A 16,395-nucleotide genomic window follows, 5' to 3' on the forward strand; every position below is an offset into this window, starting at 1 on the left:
GTAAGTACTCCTTTTGTAACTAACTGATTTCCACCTGTGACTTTGGTATATTGTTTCGGTCGTGATTATATCACACAACATAGGGTGACCAGACGTACTGATTTTCGCAGTACAGTACTGTTTTTTTTAAGAGGTGTCCTGCGTGTTGATAAGACGTCTAGAAAATCGAGAAATGTCCTTCTTTTTTAAAATGTCCTGCGAAACGTCCTGAGTTACAGTAACTCATTTGCAATATTTTAATATTTCATTCTTTATTTACAACATTTTGAATCAGAGACACACTTTATCTGAATTATGAATCTCTGTGTTTTTTTTAACACTCCTCGTATGATTAAGAAACGAGAACAATCAACAATCTATTGTTTTAGAATATATTGTTTTTACTGAGAAGAGCTTGTTGAGATATTGGTAGGGTAGGAAAGATTCCTACTTCAAGTTACGACAGTGATGCTAACAAGATAAGTAGAACTTTCCTTGTGCCGGTCTAAATTTTCCCTCATTCCTTAAAATAATCCCACGCTCCAAAAATCGATTTTTAAAAAAATCTTTAGTCCTACACGAAGTTTCATTGTACATTCATAAAAGTAAACCACTGTTTGAAATTCATCAAAACATTTGGAGTTGTGTTGAATTCCTTCAATACTTTTGTTCAGTGCTTTTCTTTGGAACGAAAAGGAATTATTAACTTAAGGTTAACGTTAAATAAAATAAGGACATGCGTACTGCCCGACACAGTAAACTATCATATACTATTATGTTTATGTCCTACTTTTCGCATATCAGAATCTGGTCACCCTAACATAATATATTAAGTATTACGAAGAAGTTGAAGAATTATTTCAAATTAGTTGATGTAACCAACAAAGCAGTCTAGCTGACACATGTCAGCTTGAAAAAATATGCTTTTACAATTGTTTTTTTTTTTTTTTTTGTGAATGCGCTAAATTTCTTATACCGTAATGAAATTTATATATATTTTAACTGTAGTACATATACTTAAAATATACAGGGTGTTACAAAAAATTTGTCACATTATTTCGAGAATAAAATCCTCTCATCAAAATAAGAAAAATAGTTCATATGGACCTGTGGTCGGAAGTGTATAGTTTTGTAGTTAAAGGGTGCCGAAAACGTTAAAAAAAAAGTGAACTTTAAAGGTCCATAGTTTTACCACTATAGGACTGATCATAGTCAGATCAAGACATCACTGAAGAACTGGTATGTGAACTATCCAAATGTCTATCCTTCAGAACCTCCGGTACTTGTACAATCATTTTTAGAGATGGTGTTTGGAAGTATTTGATTACTCTCCACCTACCCCTCTAAAAATTGGTGTGTAAGCACTGGAGCATTCTTAAACGTGGACATGTGATAGTTCACATACCAGTTCCTTAATGATGCCTTGACATGACTACAATAGGTCCCATAGTAGTGGAGCTATAAACTTTTAAAGTTCACCTGTTTCACGTTTTCGACACCCTATAACTCCGAAACTATTCACTTTTGGGCACAGATCTACTGTATATGAATTTTTTTTCCTTATTTTGATGTGAGAAATACCAAACTTTTGTAACACCCTGTATAAATTACATTTAAGTGTGAAGAAAATGATAATCTCTTTTTAGAATTAAATAACTGAAGATCTGAACAGGAAGAAATAACTTACTATTCGTAGGTACAATTTGGATACTTTCCCCATATGTAAAAATAGGACAATATAACACGATTTATAATAGAGAAAGATGAAGAGCAGTGACGTATTTACGATTTTGTTTCGGAGGGGGCTTTGCTAACTTTATTCCTGAAAATGTGAAAATTCTGCAAGGTATTTAATGTACTTTAAAATCGTAAATAAAATTTCGAGAGGGGCTTAAGAGCCTGCCTTACTAAAAATAATGCAAAATTTACCATTTTTCTTTTGCTTGTTTATTCATAAGTGAAAGGAGATAATGATAATGCAACTTACCACAATCATAGATAATGTTGTTCTACAACAGAAAATATAAACTTGAAGAATTTTGAGTGTTGCCATCCATAGAAATTACAATGTTGCCAGAATAACAATTTCCCTAAAATCTAAGTTAAGGCAGGGACTAGAAGAACGATCTCAACTGCACTTGGTTACGTATTGTGTTGTTTTGGTTTGCTGTGAACTACTTTTTAAATAGCATTATTATTTAGTTTTAATAACTGTATGTTAAAACTATTTTGTTTATTACAAACTAAATACAACTATTATTCAAAAAGTAGTTCACAGGAAACCAAAACCACATGATACGTAATCAAATGCAGTTGAGTTCGTTCCTCTAGTCGCTGCTATAATTTAGATTTTAGGGAAATTGTTATTCCGCCAACACTGTAATTTCTATGGGTGGCAACACTAAAAATTCTTCAGGTTCATATTTTCTGTTGTAGTCCAAAATTATCTATGATTGTGGTAAGTTGCATTTTATTATGTCCTTTCACTTAAGAAAAACAAGCAAAAGAAAAATTGTAAATTTTGTGTTATTTTTAGTAAGGCAGGCTCTTAAGCCCGGAAGCCCCCCTTAAATACGTCACTGATGAAGGGCAATATTATCAATGGAAATCTACGATATTCCCGTACTGAGTGCACTCCTTGAAGAGAATGTAGACGAGCAGGCCAGGATTAGAAACGAGACAACCACCCACTGGATTGGAGAAAGGAACGATAGCAGAACAATTGGATTTAGGCTTCATTTTTACGCACCGACAGAAATACTTCACTTGTGGGTGTGTTTTTCATGTAACAAATCAAAGAAATTCAGTGTTATCAAATTTAGAACTATTGTGCAAGTAGCTCAAAGAACAGACCCTATAAGCATGCCGCCTTAAGCCCGATAGTGATGGACAGTTTCTCATGAAGAGATGACTGTTCTTCAGCATTAAGAGCCTGACAAACTAAAAATAATACAAAATTTACCATTTTTCTTTTGTTTGTTTCTCATAAGTGAAAGGAGATAATGAAATACTACTTACCACAATCATAGATAATGTTATTCTACAACATAAAATATGAAACTGAAGAATTTTCAGTGTTGCCAGAATAACTTCCCCCAAAATCTAAGTTTATTTAATTTTAACATTATTATTTAATTTTAATAAATGTATGTTAAAACTATTTCATCTATTACAAATTAATACAACTATTATTTAGAAAGTAGTTAACAGGGTTCCAAGACAATATGATACGTAATCAAATGTAGTTGAGTTCGTTCCTTTAGTCGCTGCCTTAACTTAGATTTTTGGGGGAATGTTATTCTGGCAACACTGTATTTTCTATGGATGGCAACACTGAAAATTCTTTACGTTCATATTTTATGTTGTAGAATAACATTATCTATGATTGTGGTAAGGTGCATTTCATTATCTCCTCTCATTTATGAAAAAGAATCCAAAGAAAAAAATGGTAAATTTTGTATTATTTTTAGTATGTTAGCCTCTTGCGTGTTTTGTTTATCCTTGTTTACTTTGACAAAAGCGCATCTACATCAGACGTACATCTAGTGACAAAAAAAATGATTAACCTTTCATCACAAGTAGAATAAGTTTAAGATTGGTGATATATACCTTAAATGTGAATTGACATAAAAATAATCATGATATCTGTACAGTACAATTACATTGTAAGAGCCAAAACTTTTTATGTGTTATTATTATACGTATGTGGAATACGTAATACACTCACAATATTTAAGTAGGATAAAAAGTGTGTAATTCAACATTTCACATACGTACATACGATAAAACTTGTTTCTGAATGGATTATCTTCAGACACCAAATACATTTTGTTTGTTCTTGAATCAAACGAATACTTTTCAATAGATACCACGATCTTCTTCAGGCACACACTCACACACACACACACAAACGCTTAATATCACACGTTTTCGAAATACATGTTCTCGAAAAATATCACTCTATAGAAATAATATATTCAACTTCACACTTTGAGCACACAATTCGCATATATTTGTGCTGATATTATTCACTATTTAAAAGAGATCTTGTATGACTACGAAGAATAACGTCTGGATTTCATAAAGGCAATGTCTTGACTGAACCAACTACATAAACACTGAAGTACACATATATGTAATGATATCATGTGATGATTATTATTGTAAAGATATGGACTTTGCGTTTTTTTTTCGCTGTCGTTTGTTTGAGCAAGAAGCAATTACATATTAACACTTCTATTGCTTCAATCATATAAGTCCTTTGCTCGCGCTTTCATCTTGTGTTTCTTGCTATGTCATTTGTTTTTCGAGGATTTTGCTATATCATCATCCGTTGAAATTTTCTTCAATGGTATTATCTCACCTTGTCCTACCATCGCTGTGTCAATTGAAGGATACAAACTACTATCTTCCATTTGTTGAAGTCGATGCCTGAAAAAAAAGGAACATATTAGAGTGCATGATTAGTTAAGGAACTACACTGATGCATGATTAAAATATTACCTGTAATTCAAGATCATAATTATCGAAATATTTTTGATGGTACGGTTCATCTTCAACGGAGTTCTTTAAATTATCAACTGCTACTCTTAATTACATCTCTTGGTATTTTGAAGATTCATACATTCATAAACAAGAGCTTTAGGAATGATCCAAAAAATGCATCAAAAGATTGCGATCTTGACCATTTTGGATCATGGGCCATATAATTTTTGAACAACCCCCTAAATTGAGTTTTCGTATTTTCTACGGAATAAGCACATTATACTGAGTTAAGAGATAGTTTGGGTTTGACCACACTATATATAGTCCTCCTGATATAAGGAGTACAAGAAAATTTTTAATTGAAATATATTGGATGTAGGATCAGGGGCCACAAAATTTTTGAACGGCCCCTAAATCAAGTTATCGTATTTTCTACGGAATAAGCACAATATACTGAGTTAAATCATAGTTTGGATTTGGCTACACTATATATAGTTCTCCAGATATAAGGCGTACAAAAAATTTTTTGATTGAAATATATTGGAGTTTTTGGATCAGGTGCCACGAAATTTTTGAACTCCCCCTAAATCGAGTTTTCTTATTTTGTACGGAATAAGCGCATCACATTGAGTTAAACCATAGTTTGGATTTGGCTACATTATGTAGTTCATCAGATGTAAGGCGTACAAGAAAATTCTTGATTAGAATATATTGGATCTCTTGATCCAGAAAGTAGTTTTAAAGAGTGCCACTGAAGATACAATTGAAAACGATCGGGTAATGATTATCTTGACATAAGTTGGTCGGAATTAGAATTAATATACCATATATAATTTAAAGAACAAAGTAATTTCAAGTTCACTAGACGAATGCATATGTTAACTAATATTTCTAATAGTACAGAAGCTTTTGACTTACGTTATCAGGAAGCCAGACTAAACGAAATTCACAAAACTATTACAAACATAATTGCATTCCTATTGTAGAATAATTGAGTATTTTATCTGAAATATGATATTTCCGTGCATGTGCAGCATTATACAAATGAATGGAAAGAAGGCTAAAAATGAACGTTACTTATTTTGTAGTTTTCTAGTTGTTTATAAGTAAAATGAATTTTAAATATAATCAGAAAATAAATAGTTTCCACGTGGGTAGTTTTCTTTAATTAAATCCTAATCGTTTCGGCACCTTCTTTCAGCATTTCTGGTATCTTCTGCGGAGACTTTATTTTTTTAATCTTTTATTGTTAAATTGAGTAGATATTTACATGATACTTTACGACAAGTACGACTCCAAGAAGTCACTGCGAAAATTTAGTAGAACTTAAATTATTTCACATAAAATAAACTCAATAACTGATGAGAATATTATAAGTATTTTCTCGCACATTCTCAATAGTTTTCAAGTGTATAATTTAAGTTCTAGGAAAGGGCCTATCCGGTTTGCCATAAGGACTAGTGAAAGAGCCTATCTGGTTGTCACGTGATCAGGCCAGTGAAAGGGCCTATCCTAGTTGTGTCACGTAATCAGGTCAAAAGTCACGTTGCGTGCTAAATCGAGTCTGGACATTACAAATTCAGATGTGAGATATTTCAAATGTGAAACTTCCGCGTGGGGCGCCTTGACTAATTCGCAGAAGATACATATACTTTTTCCTTATTACTGATTTGACTTTTGACAATGTTTTATCCATATTTACCTTACGTGCTATACATCATTTATAAGCTATTCGTTATGTCTTTGCAATAAGCTTTCAATTAGTGATCTCCTTATTGTAGGTTTTGAGATACGTGGACGACATAATTTTTCTTCATTGTTTTTCCATTGACTCCAATGTTTATGTTTTTTGATTTTTGACTATGCTCCATCCATTTCAAGACAATTGCTTTTGTAATATATTAGAATCTACGTAGCGTCTTCTACATTTGAGCTGAATTTTAGCCATCTCCTCCAAAATCTGTTCACATCATTGTAACCGGATAAACTCTATGCATTGACTTTTGGAAATTGTACTTGTCACACAATGGTAAAACGCATCATGCGAATATCTACTCAATATAACAAATAAAGGTTATGTCTTCCGTAGAAGCTACCAGAAATTCTGAAAGAGGTGCTGAAATAATTGGGATTTAATAGGACATGGAATTTACTTATTTATTTATCTTCTTATTTATACATAATTGCATGTAAAGATGAACACATTAACATATTAAATTAGCCTTGTTTAAGACCAACATTGATTGACTACGTTTGGTATAGAATTAATAAAAGGCAACGTTTCTCTAATAGACAAAACTTTTATAATTTCCCTCTCCCCATAATTATCCAAATTAAACTAAACTGATCAATGACACAATGCACAATGAGTCTTGTTTCTACGGTATTAGATTACTGTTAACTGACCAATGAGTGGTCAATCAATAGCCTTCTATTCCAAAATAATTTATGTATCTCTATCTGTAATTTCCTGATACCAACAATAAAAAATATTGTTATTTTATTTTATTTACTTCTTTTATTGTTAAATGTATGAATTTTATCATGTACATTTTACTTTATGGACTCCATTGTTTCGTAGAACTTCAGTAAAACATTTTTTCAAAGTTTATAAATGTTTTTCGATATTTATTTCACATTTATATGCTACGTTAATGTCATGCTTACTATAAAACTTCGAAAATTTCTTTATCTTCATTTATTATTTGGGTCTTCTATCGATATTATTTTTATTAATAACACCTTTTTGCATTTTTCTTGTCTTTTCTACAGGAAGATTAAGACTGATTAACTACGTTTTAATGTTTACTTGTACTTTTTTCTTTCTTGCTTATGTCTGCTAGGAATGAGGATGCAACTTTGCTCAGATACAGTTTGAATGCATTCCGAATAAAGGATTTCCATACTATTTTCCGTTGAACAAAAGTGAGCAGATGATGCGTGGATATATTGGAAACCACATTTTGTATTGAACACTCTTATCTGTCCTACTGCTCGTATTGTGAAAACTGTATTGTGCCCTTGAATATTGATACATTCTTGACGAGTGTTTGGAACACTTAGACATCAGAAAACGTTCACTACTGACTTATAGTATTATCCAGGTTCTAAGATGTATTTCGTAATAAAGTTCTTGCTTCTGTATGTGCTGCTCGTATAGTTAACATTCTCTGAGACTACTCTTTTTGTTTTACCTGATTTATTTCATTATTATCATTATTATTTACATTTTTAGTTATTTTTCTTATAATATCATTTATATTTTTCACTTATATGTTCAGCTTAGCATGACCTCTATCTTTAAATTTATGGATCCTTTTGTTCTATTCTATTATTTATTGGAGCTTATGTTAGGATTTCTTTTTTTAAATAGTCTGAGTTTTCCATGGGCTTACTTGACGAGAACAAGTAGCATAGAAGGTGACGTCCCTATTAAAACATACATTTTATCTATCAATTAATGAAAATAATCTATTCGCTTTTTGTAGTCCTTTGTGATGAATTTATTGTTTCCTCTGTAAATAAGAAAATCTAAGATAATAATAATAATAATAATAATAATAATAATAATAATAATAATAATAATAATAATAATAATAATAATAATAATGTATTATTACTTCTTGTGGAATTGTTACTTTTTATTCCAGGATGTATATTTTTTCAGAGCAGAGAATCTAAAAAAATGCAATTGCTGTTCACTTTTTACCAATCAATCATATACCATCCACGTATCAATAGTACTGTACATGTCTTAACAATCTATGTTGTAATGTGTAGTCTTCATGACACTTCAAAATAATACGCGTGAGAATGGGTGAACACTTATTATTACATGGCTTACTTATGGCTAAGCTTACCGTTTATTGACAAATTTTATCCTCAAACTGGAAGTAAGTATGTTCTATGTGGATTTTAAACTTCGTGATTTAGAGAAACCCTTTGATATTATATACATTGTGCTAGATGTTTAATCATTTATTCAGTAGAAGGTAAGAAAATATTCTCGTATATATGTTCAATTTATTTTTAGTTACAAGAATTGTTTTAGTCTCAAGTTTATAGCTAACATTACAAAGATTGTAAAAACCAGCTACATTAATAAGACTTAATAATTATATTGCACAACATGATTGTTATACTCATATTTTTTTCATAATGAAAATAAATAAAATTTAGTTTGACTTGAGGTCTTCGATTATACGTTTAAGGGTTACCAGGAGTCCGCGGATCATAGGTTTGCAAATATAGACACCTACAGGTAATTTGCCGCTCCGTGCAATGGTATCATCTGATACCTTCTCCCTTTCCCCAGAAAGAACAAATCTTAAAAGTCACGATTTTAAGTATGTTACCCCATCATGAACAACAAAGAGGAGGGAAAGATACTCTCACTCACATTCAGAAAGGTCTAAACACTACAAGTGAAATCTCATTGTGTCTGTTTTTTCTGTAAATAACCATATATTATGCTAGTGAAAGATAAAGCAAACACACACCCGCAAAGGAAACGTGGTAATCCTTTTTTATAGAATTCAATATCAAGCTTCAATCTCAAAATATCAGTTTGTAATTTCAGCGCAATTATCTCTTTTATCTATATTTCTTGATTTTCCTTCCACATTTCATAATTAAAAAAAAAAAAAAAAAAAAAACTTGTTTCCCCATCAATGATAAGGAACTTGTTTGTGACAAAGAGAAGACTAGTTTTCATATCAAAACTATGATAACTAACTAAATGTAACAGGTGTTCGCTACTGTTCAAGAATTGAGTTCTTACATTTGACAACAATGAAGCAATTCATGCTAGAATTTGTTTCACCATTTTCTTTATCACTGTCTATATGACGTTAAACTAATGCGACCTAAACATAATTTATGAATGTAGTATTCATATAGAAGGCCAGCTTAGTAAATTTAACTACCTTCATCGTGAAGTCTGTTCCCAACAAGAAATATTTATTTTAAATAATATACGTAGTTATGACATATTTTGCCACCCTTCGAAACTTATCGCCCCGTGCAAATCCAAGTGTTGCACAAACGGTACAGCCGGCTCTGGATATCTGGTTAGCGTTACATTTAGTATGTAGTGGTGGAATTTAAAATACAAGGACAAAATTTCTTACACGAACGCCAGAATATTGTAGTAACGCCAATCAGAACAATTATAAATGAATATTAAATTTATAAAAAAAAATAGTTCTAGCTAGTACGACATTTTAGAGAATCAAATAAATACACAAAGTCGTAACAACATAGTTATAGCATGAAAGTTGATGAACAAAATCGTATAAATTAAACAAAAAAATATTTTTGTTACCTTTCTAAAGATGAAAAATTGTCTAAACTACGTGATTCTCTTCCATTTGTTGCTTCATGATAACAGTTCCCACTAGGACTTTCTTTTACATTAACATTATAAATATTTCGTATCATATGACTGTCATAATCATATTTACTACAGTTGTTTATGTATAGCCGGGGATCGTCAATATTGGAACCTGAAAAAAGTAACAATAAACACAACTTATTTTACAATGTAAAGCACAGGTGCAGTATGAGTGATTAAACAAAATGTTAGTCCCATAACATGCTAAGTATATACATGCGTTAGTGTATTTGTGATATTCTTGATAATTCCTAAAGTGTAGATTATATACTATCCAAGCTCAAGTTTAAAAATTCAAGATTATGCTATAGTAGCATTTGAAGCATCACGCAATAAGTGAAGGGTGATCTGAAAAAGTCAAAATTTGTTTTTCAAGTTGTACTACCGTGGAAAAGTTGTGAATTGGAGATTCTAAAAAGAAGTAAAAAAAATAAATAAATAAAATCGGTTTATATCCTTCGGTCGCGCATGTGCTCTAAAGTTTGCAGAAAGTTTAAAAAATTCATATTTTTACGATGATTTTTAACATTTTTAAACTAGCCTCTTCATGAATGTAAAGCGCACATTCTTAGGTATTAGAATCATGGAAAACAATGTTTAAATATTACTTAAATCCGTCAATATTTTCCGGTTGCGCATTGCCTTCAAAGTTAATGTAATTTTGAAAGAAACTTTACACGTAAAGGTAGATCACAGTTCAAGGGGAAAAAATACTAACAACTTACATGATTTTTTTTTTTTTTATTGAACACACATACTACTCTAAAGTAATTACTTCGAAGGAGATAGTGAAAAATTTGAATTTGAGGCAAGTTTTCTGATTGTCACGGGGAAATTCTCGGAAATTTTGGGTAGTACCTCTATAAATTTTTGAATAGTACTATGCTGAAAAACTGTCTAAAATTTTTGATGTTGTAATAATACTTTAAAAATAATAAAATAATTAAGTTTTCATAATAGTTTTCTTTCTCAGAACAAGCTCCAAAATGGCTGACATTAGTAAGTATTATTATCCAGTTGCTACTATACTAGCGGTACCTATGAGATAATTCAATAAGATACTTGAAGCCTGCACATCACTGTCCAAATAGCCATTGTTTATCTGGGTTGTCTGTGATATACTCACTAAAAATGAGATCTCATGTTAATTTTATTATTATTATTTCGATTCTCAAGCAAAACTGAAAGGATTGAAAATCATGCAATTTTCCAGTAATAATCCATACCACTAGTACTTCTGTTAAAGATTAATAGTACGTAAATGTACAGTACATTACAAAAAAACAAAGCTTTAAGCTTATCTAATATTAGCTAAAGAAAGAAGAAGAAGAAATTAACATTTAGATTTAGGTTCAAATGTTAAAACGTTTAGTTGGAGAGACAAGACCTTGACTTTATGAAATGCTCCGTAGTAATGCATTTGGAAATTAATATATATAGTTGTGGGTGTGATTGATCTATTCATTTTTTTTAACTGAACACCTGACGTATCAGCCCTTAGGAAGTCAGGCCACATCATCCGACTTGTAGCACTCATGCCATTGAAGTGACGTCTTTCTCTATTCCTCTAGCCAATACTGGTGCCTTTCCAGACCGGGATTCGCTAGTTCTTTCCTTCAAGTAGTCCCCCAGCTATCCTCATGACGCTGCGTGGACGCCGCAGTGTCAACATCAACTGGTGACTACGAACAATCATCCATCTTTCTTCTGACCAGACTCGCCACTGTTTGACTTTGCTGATCTCAGGAGAGACGGTATTTTAGTGCAGCTAGGGCGTTGACATTCATCTATACTATTATTCGAAAATAATAGAACCACGTTTGTATGTACACTCATGTCCAAAATGATTGTCGCATATCTATAACTGTCTTCTTGCAAGAATATAATTTGATAATGATTTTGTGGGGTACTTTTAATACTGATACTATGTGTATAATCGGTAAACGTATATTTGTGGTAAATTTCATAGAAAAGGAATTACCAATACGAAAATTAGAACGAGTAAAACAAAATGTTGCTAAATGGACACGAAAGTTATATTTTCGTTTTATTGTTCTTATTTACTACTCTTTTGACATGAAATTTTCCATATACATGTCTTTTCCGATTATACACATACTAACATTATAAGAAATACGGGCGAATTCGTTATCAAATTATATTCCTACAACAACATATTTACAGACATGCGACAATAATTTTGGACATGAGTGTACCATATAGTACATTTGATAGTCAATAGTTTCTTCACTAATGTATTGATCAGAATCAAAATAATTATTAATACACTTTGTCTCCATGAAACCAAATAAGAGCATATAATGTGCAGAACACTTATTTCATTTTCATATAATAATATATTCTGTTTAAACTGTTAGTCAAAAATGCACGAATCTTTTCATATATCCAATATATAAAATTGAAAGCGACTATGCTTGTGACTTCATATCTCTTAAACCACCCAACATATCTCGATCAAATTTTCAACATAGATAAGGTTCGGGCCTGGAATGGTTTTTATTATTTCGTTTTGACTGTGCAACTTAGGAAAAGGCAGGGAGAAATATTTAAAAATGATCGAAAATGACCGATATTAGTACCAAGTCACAGTTTTCGGGGTCGCTGAGATGAAGAGTGACACTTCCGATGCCATTTTGATCCAAATTCAGCCCCCATTGCCCTTTATGTCCAAAATTTAACGTATTCTCCCCGTGCGAAAAACGGGGCACTCTGCTAGTGATTTATAAAATGCTAATATTCAACTGAACTGAACTGAACTTTCATTCATGTAGAATAATATGTAAGTAGTATCGATACTGAAATTTTAATGGAAATTATCGGTTCTGAAGGTATCATGTGAGTTCTTTAATTACAAGTTAATTTACATTCAAAACTATAACCAAAATAAGAAGTTAGCTCCTACCGTGTATACGAAGTGCCTAGGTAGTTGATTTTATTAAATCAGTCAAATGTTTACTAAGTACATTGTTAGATAAAGACTAAAGGTAAGAATTGAAGGCTTATGGTATAAGATAAAATAAAATAAACTGGCACAAGATTTTTTTTTTATTTACGGCTTCTTCGTGCGTACGGCGTTTGTTGACATACGTTTAGGAGACCCGTGTTCAATTCTTCATGGAAGCTCATGTGCTTCGGATCCCACGTTACGCTATAGGTCCATGTTTTATATAGGCTCGGTGGTGAACATTAAAACCCGCGTGTATAAGTTTACATACGAGAGAGGATCAAAAACTAATTTTACAAGGCTGATATTTCTGAAGTTTCGTGTGTTATAGAGAAATGAGGAGTATGCGGTAATTTTAATACATGGAGTTGACAACTGTGCACAGTTTCAGCCACCCGCCACCAGCTACTAGTTTGGAAAATTGGTCTCGCGAAGAAATCCTCTCAGTTATTTGATTTCTGTGGGCGAAACATGTAACCGCGGCTGAAATTCACCGGCAGTTGGTACACGTTTACGGAGAGACTGTAATGTCTCGTCAGCGTGTCGAAAGTTTGCGCGCCTGCATACAGCCCAGAAGACCACTGTGCTGTTGCAGCAGTTTCGCTGGGAATCATCGACCACCCTTCCTGCAGCTCGGACCTCGTTCCAAGCGACTTTCACCTGTTCCCGCACTTGAAGGAACACATTGGAGGCCGTCGCTTTGCTTCAGACGAGGAGGTGAAACACTTCGTTACAACATGGCTGAACACGTAAGGACAGGATTTTTACCAGGAGGGAATCTTCAAACTCATTCCAGGATGCGATAAGTGCCTCAACCCTTATGCAGACTCTGTCGAAAAGTAACCTAATGTATGTACTATCTGTTGGCTGTATTGGTTGTATGAAATAATATATACACGTTTCACTGCAGGCTTGGTAACCTTACTTTCCGACCACCCTTCGTAGTAATGTGAATCATGTATAATACTTTATTTCCTATGAGCATTATCGTATTTGCATTAACCTTCAATTCTTACTTTTTGTCTCGATATTGCTAACAGTTGGAAATTTAGACGATTTTAGTCAAATCATTTTTCCTTAATAGAAATACAGATACACAAGTGTAAGCCTGTTGTTTTGTGTATTCATAATACAATTCTTCAAACTTACATTAATAATATGGTATTTGAGTTCATCAAAGTGTTTGTTTTGAAAGTCAGAGGTGTTAGATATATCTACTTCAAATATACATTTTGAAACATTATTTTAATAATTTATTTTGAGTTGACCTTCGTAATTGGTACAGAATTTTCAGTAATTCTCGAATAGTAGCGTTTGATTAAATTAATCTTAAGAAATACTTTTTGTTTCGATTTAAAAGCAATACAACGATGTGCAGAAAATGGGTGTTTCTATAAAATGCGAGTTAATTAATAGGCACCTTCTTTGGATAACGACTAACTATTGCAGAGTAAGAATTAAGTAAATCAATCTATTTCTTTATATCTTATTACTTAGAAAAAATAGTAAGTAGTGTGATTAATTAAAAAAAAATTAGTAAATTGCTATATTTAAAAGAATAATATATTTACCTGATGAGAACGAATACTATATTATATTGTATAGGGTGACCCATAATTATTATATGATGTTTCAAGGACTGCGATAAAGAATCTATTAACATAACTTGAACATAAACACATTGCTCTCATATCTTTCCTTACAGCAATTTTAATCTCTGTTTTTCAGGGCATGGTTCACCAATTCATCATCCAGCCCAAAAATGTAGGGGGGGGGGCGGCTGAAGTTAGGGGGGGGCGATCCAACCAAATTATAGTTCATCGCCATACTATAGTTCGTTTGCAAACTTACCATGAAAATTTTAGAGGGGGCCCGCAAAAATTTAGGGGGGAGGCCCCCTAGACCCCCCTGGATACGGGCCTGCCTGGAGGCGAAGAGCAACATTGTCACAAGCAACTTGAAAGACCCGTACTGGTATCATGTGGAATTTTTCTGTGATAGCTTCCAGTAGTTCGGCCAAATTGCGTATGTGATGTTGATACACTTTGTTCTTTAAAATACCCCATAAGAAAAATGTCAGGTGGTGTTAAATCGGGAGATCGAGCTGGCCACTCAAGAGATCCAGAACCGCAGGCTACTCCAGCGGTTCGGGAATTTTTCGTTACTCTCGCACTGGTATGGCATAATGTGACCGTGCTCCATCTTTAACGTTATCCTCACTCTCAGGCTATACACTGTTGCTAAATCGAAAGTTTTTGTCCAGAATTACAAATACTACAGTTAGTCAAGCATCATATACATAATTATGGGACACCCTATACATCTAACTACTTAGAAGCAACACTATGTGAAAGGTTAAGAACAATCAACCAATTAAACGTAAGATTTAATAGGCGTTAAAACAAATAAATTTGTTAAAAAATGTGTGCAGTAGCGGAAATTAATGTAAACATGCAAATGGGAAAAAATACATGAAATAATACACTTTTAAATAAAATTTCTACATACAATAAGGAGTTTATAATTGGTGTGAATTGTTATTTTTTAAATCGGTAATTGCTCAAATGCAACAAGGATAATTTGCTACATACTCTAAAAACCAAGCAGAACTCAAAAGGAAACAAGGACTACGACGTGCATTGTGAAGGACCCATGCACCACTCGAGCAATTCACCGCTTACCGATGATTGATGAGTACGTACGGCGCTGATCGGTGGTCACGGATCTCTTGAAAGACCTTTTGAACGAGGTGATTCCTTTCCGTGCTGGTCCAAGAAACGGCGCAGTGGATAATGTGTACAGCACTGGATTTATGGCAGCATTCAAAGGCAAGACAAACACAGCCACCCACGCAAACACCTGAAATCACAACATTTTTAGGAAACATTGCAAATTGAACATTTTATGGAACGTGTTAATAAAATTAAACTGTTAATAAGATTCCATATATAGTCAACTCACGATTATTTGCGGAACTGGGTGCTTTGAACATTTTTTATCTATAGTAGGGAACTTTTATGAGGTAATAAACAATAGTTTTCTGCACTTGCAAGTTTGTTGGTTTTTGACTTTTCAGAAAAATACAACAACAAATAAACAGTTATCTGCTTTGTTTTTCTTTTTTCGCGTTAGAACATTCCTTCTTTGTCTTCTTTTTCTAAATCCTTTTCTTAGTTTCTCAATGAATCAGTTTCTCAGATTGCTTTTCTCCATCTGTTTCTATGTTGTGTCATCGTATTCACTCTAAGTCCACACAGCACCATATCATTCCCAACACAATCTCCCCACTTTTTCATTAGCAAGCCTCGGGATTGTTTCCCAAACGGTTATATAGCATCCACTTGGTGAGCTGCGTATTCCAAAGTTCCAAACCATCTCAGTCTACTTTACTAGTCTCACTTTTAGTGTTTCCCGAATCACTTCATTCTTAACTTTGTCCTTCCGCGTCACTCCACACTTCCACCGCAGCAACTTCATCTCTGCAACATGCAACTTCTGTTTTTCTCTCTTCTTCTTCGTCCAACATTCCACTCTGTATAATATAGCAGGTATCATCACTGTTTTGTAAAATTTT

The 16,395-nt window shown here is 32.8% G+C and overlaps 1 protein-coding gene across 1 annotated transcript in view; it reads right to left on the reverse strand.

Annotated features, from left to right (window-relative positions):
- Positions 1-3,147: 3,147 nt before the first annotated feature.
- The window catches only part of LOC145665513 (G-protein coupled receptor GRL101-like), a 455,441-nt gene continuing 442,193 nt past the window's right edge, over positions 3,148-16,395 (reverse strand). The window contains exons 25-27 of the mRNA XM_081732819.1: positions 15,503-15,680; positions 9,788-9,968; positions 3,148-4,410 (exon numbers count right to left, since the gene is read on the reverse strand). Of these exons, the coding sequence (XP_081588945.1) occupies positions 4,275-4,410; positions 9,788-9,968; positions 15,503-15,680 (495 nt within the window). The 3' untranslated portion in view covers positions 3,148-4,274. The remainder of the gene's footprint in view (positions 4,411-9,787; positions 9,969-15,502; positions 15,681-16,395) is intronic.

Source organism: Thermobia domestica, chromosome 11 (assembly GCF_964235325.1).
Source record: "Thermobia domestica chromosome 11, izTheDome1.hap1.1, whole genome shotgun sequence".
NCBI lineage: Eukaryota > Metazoa > Arthropoda > Insecta > Zygentoma > Lepismatidae > Thermobia > Thermobia domestica.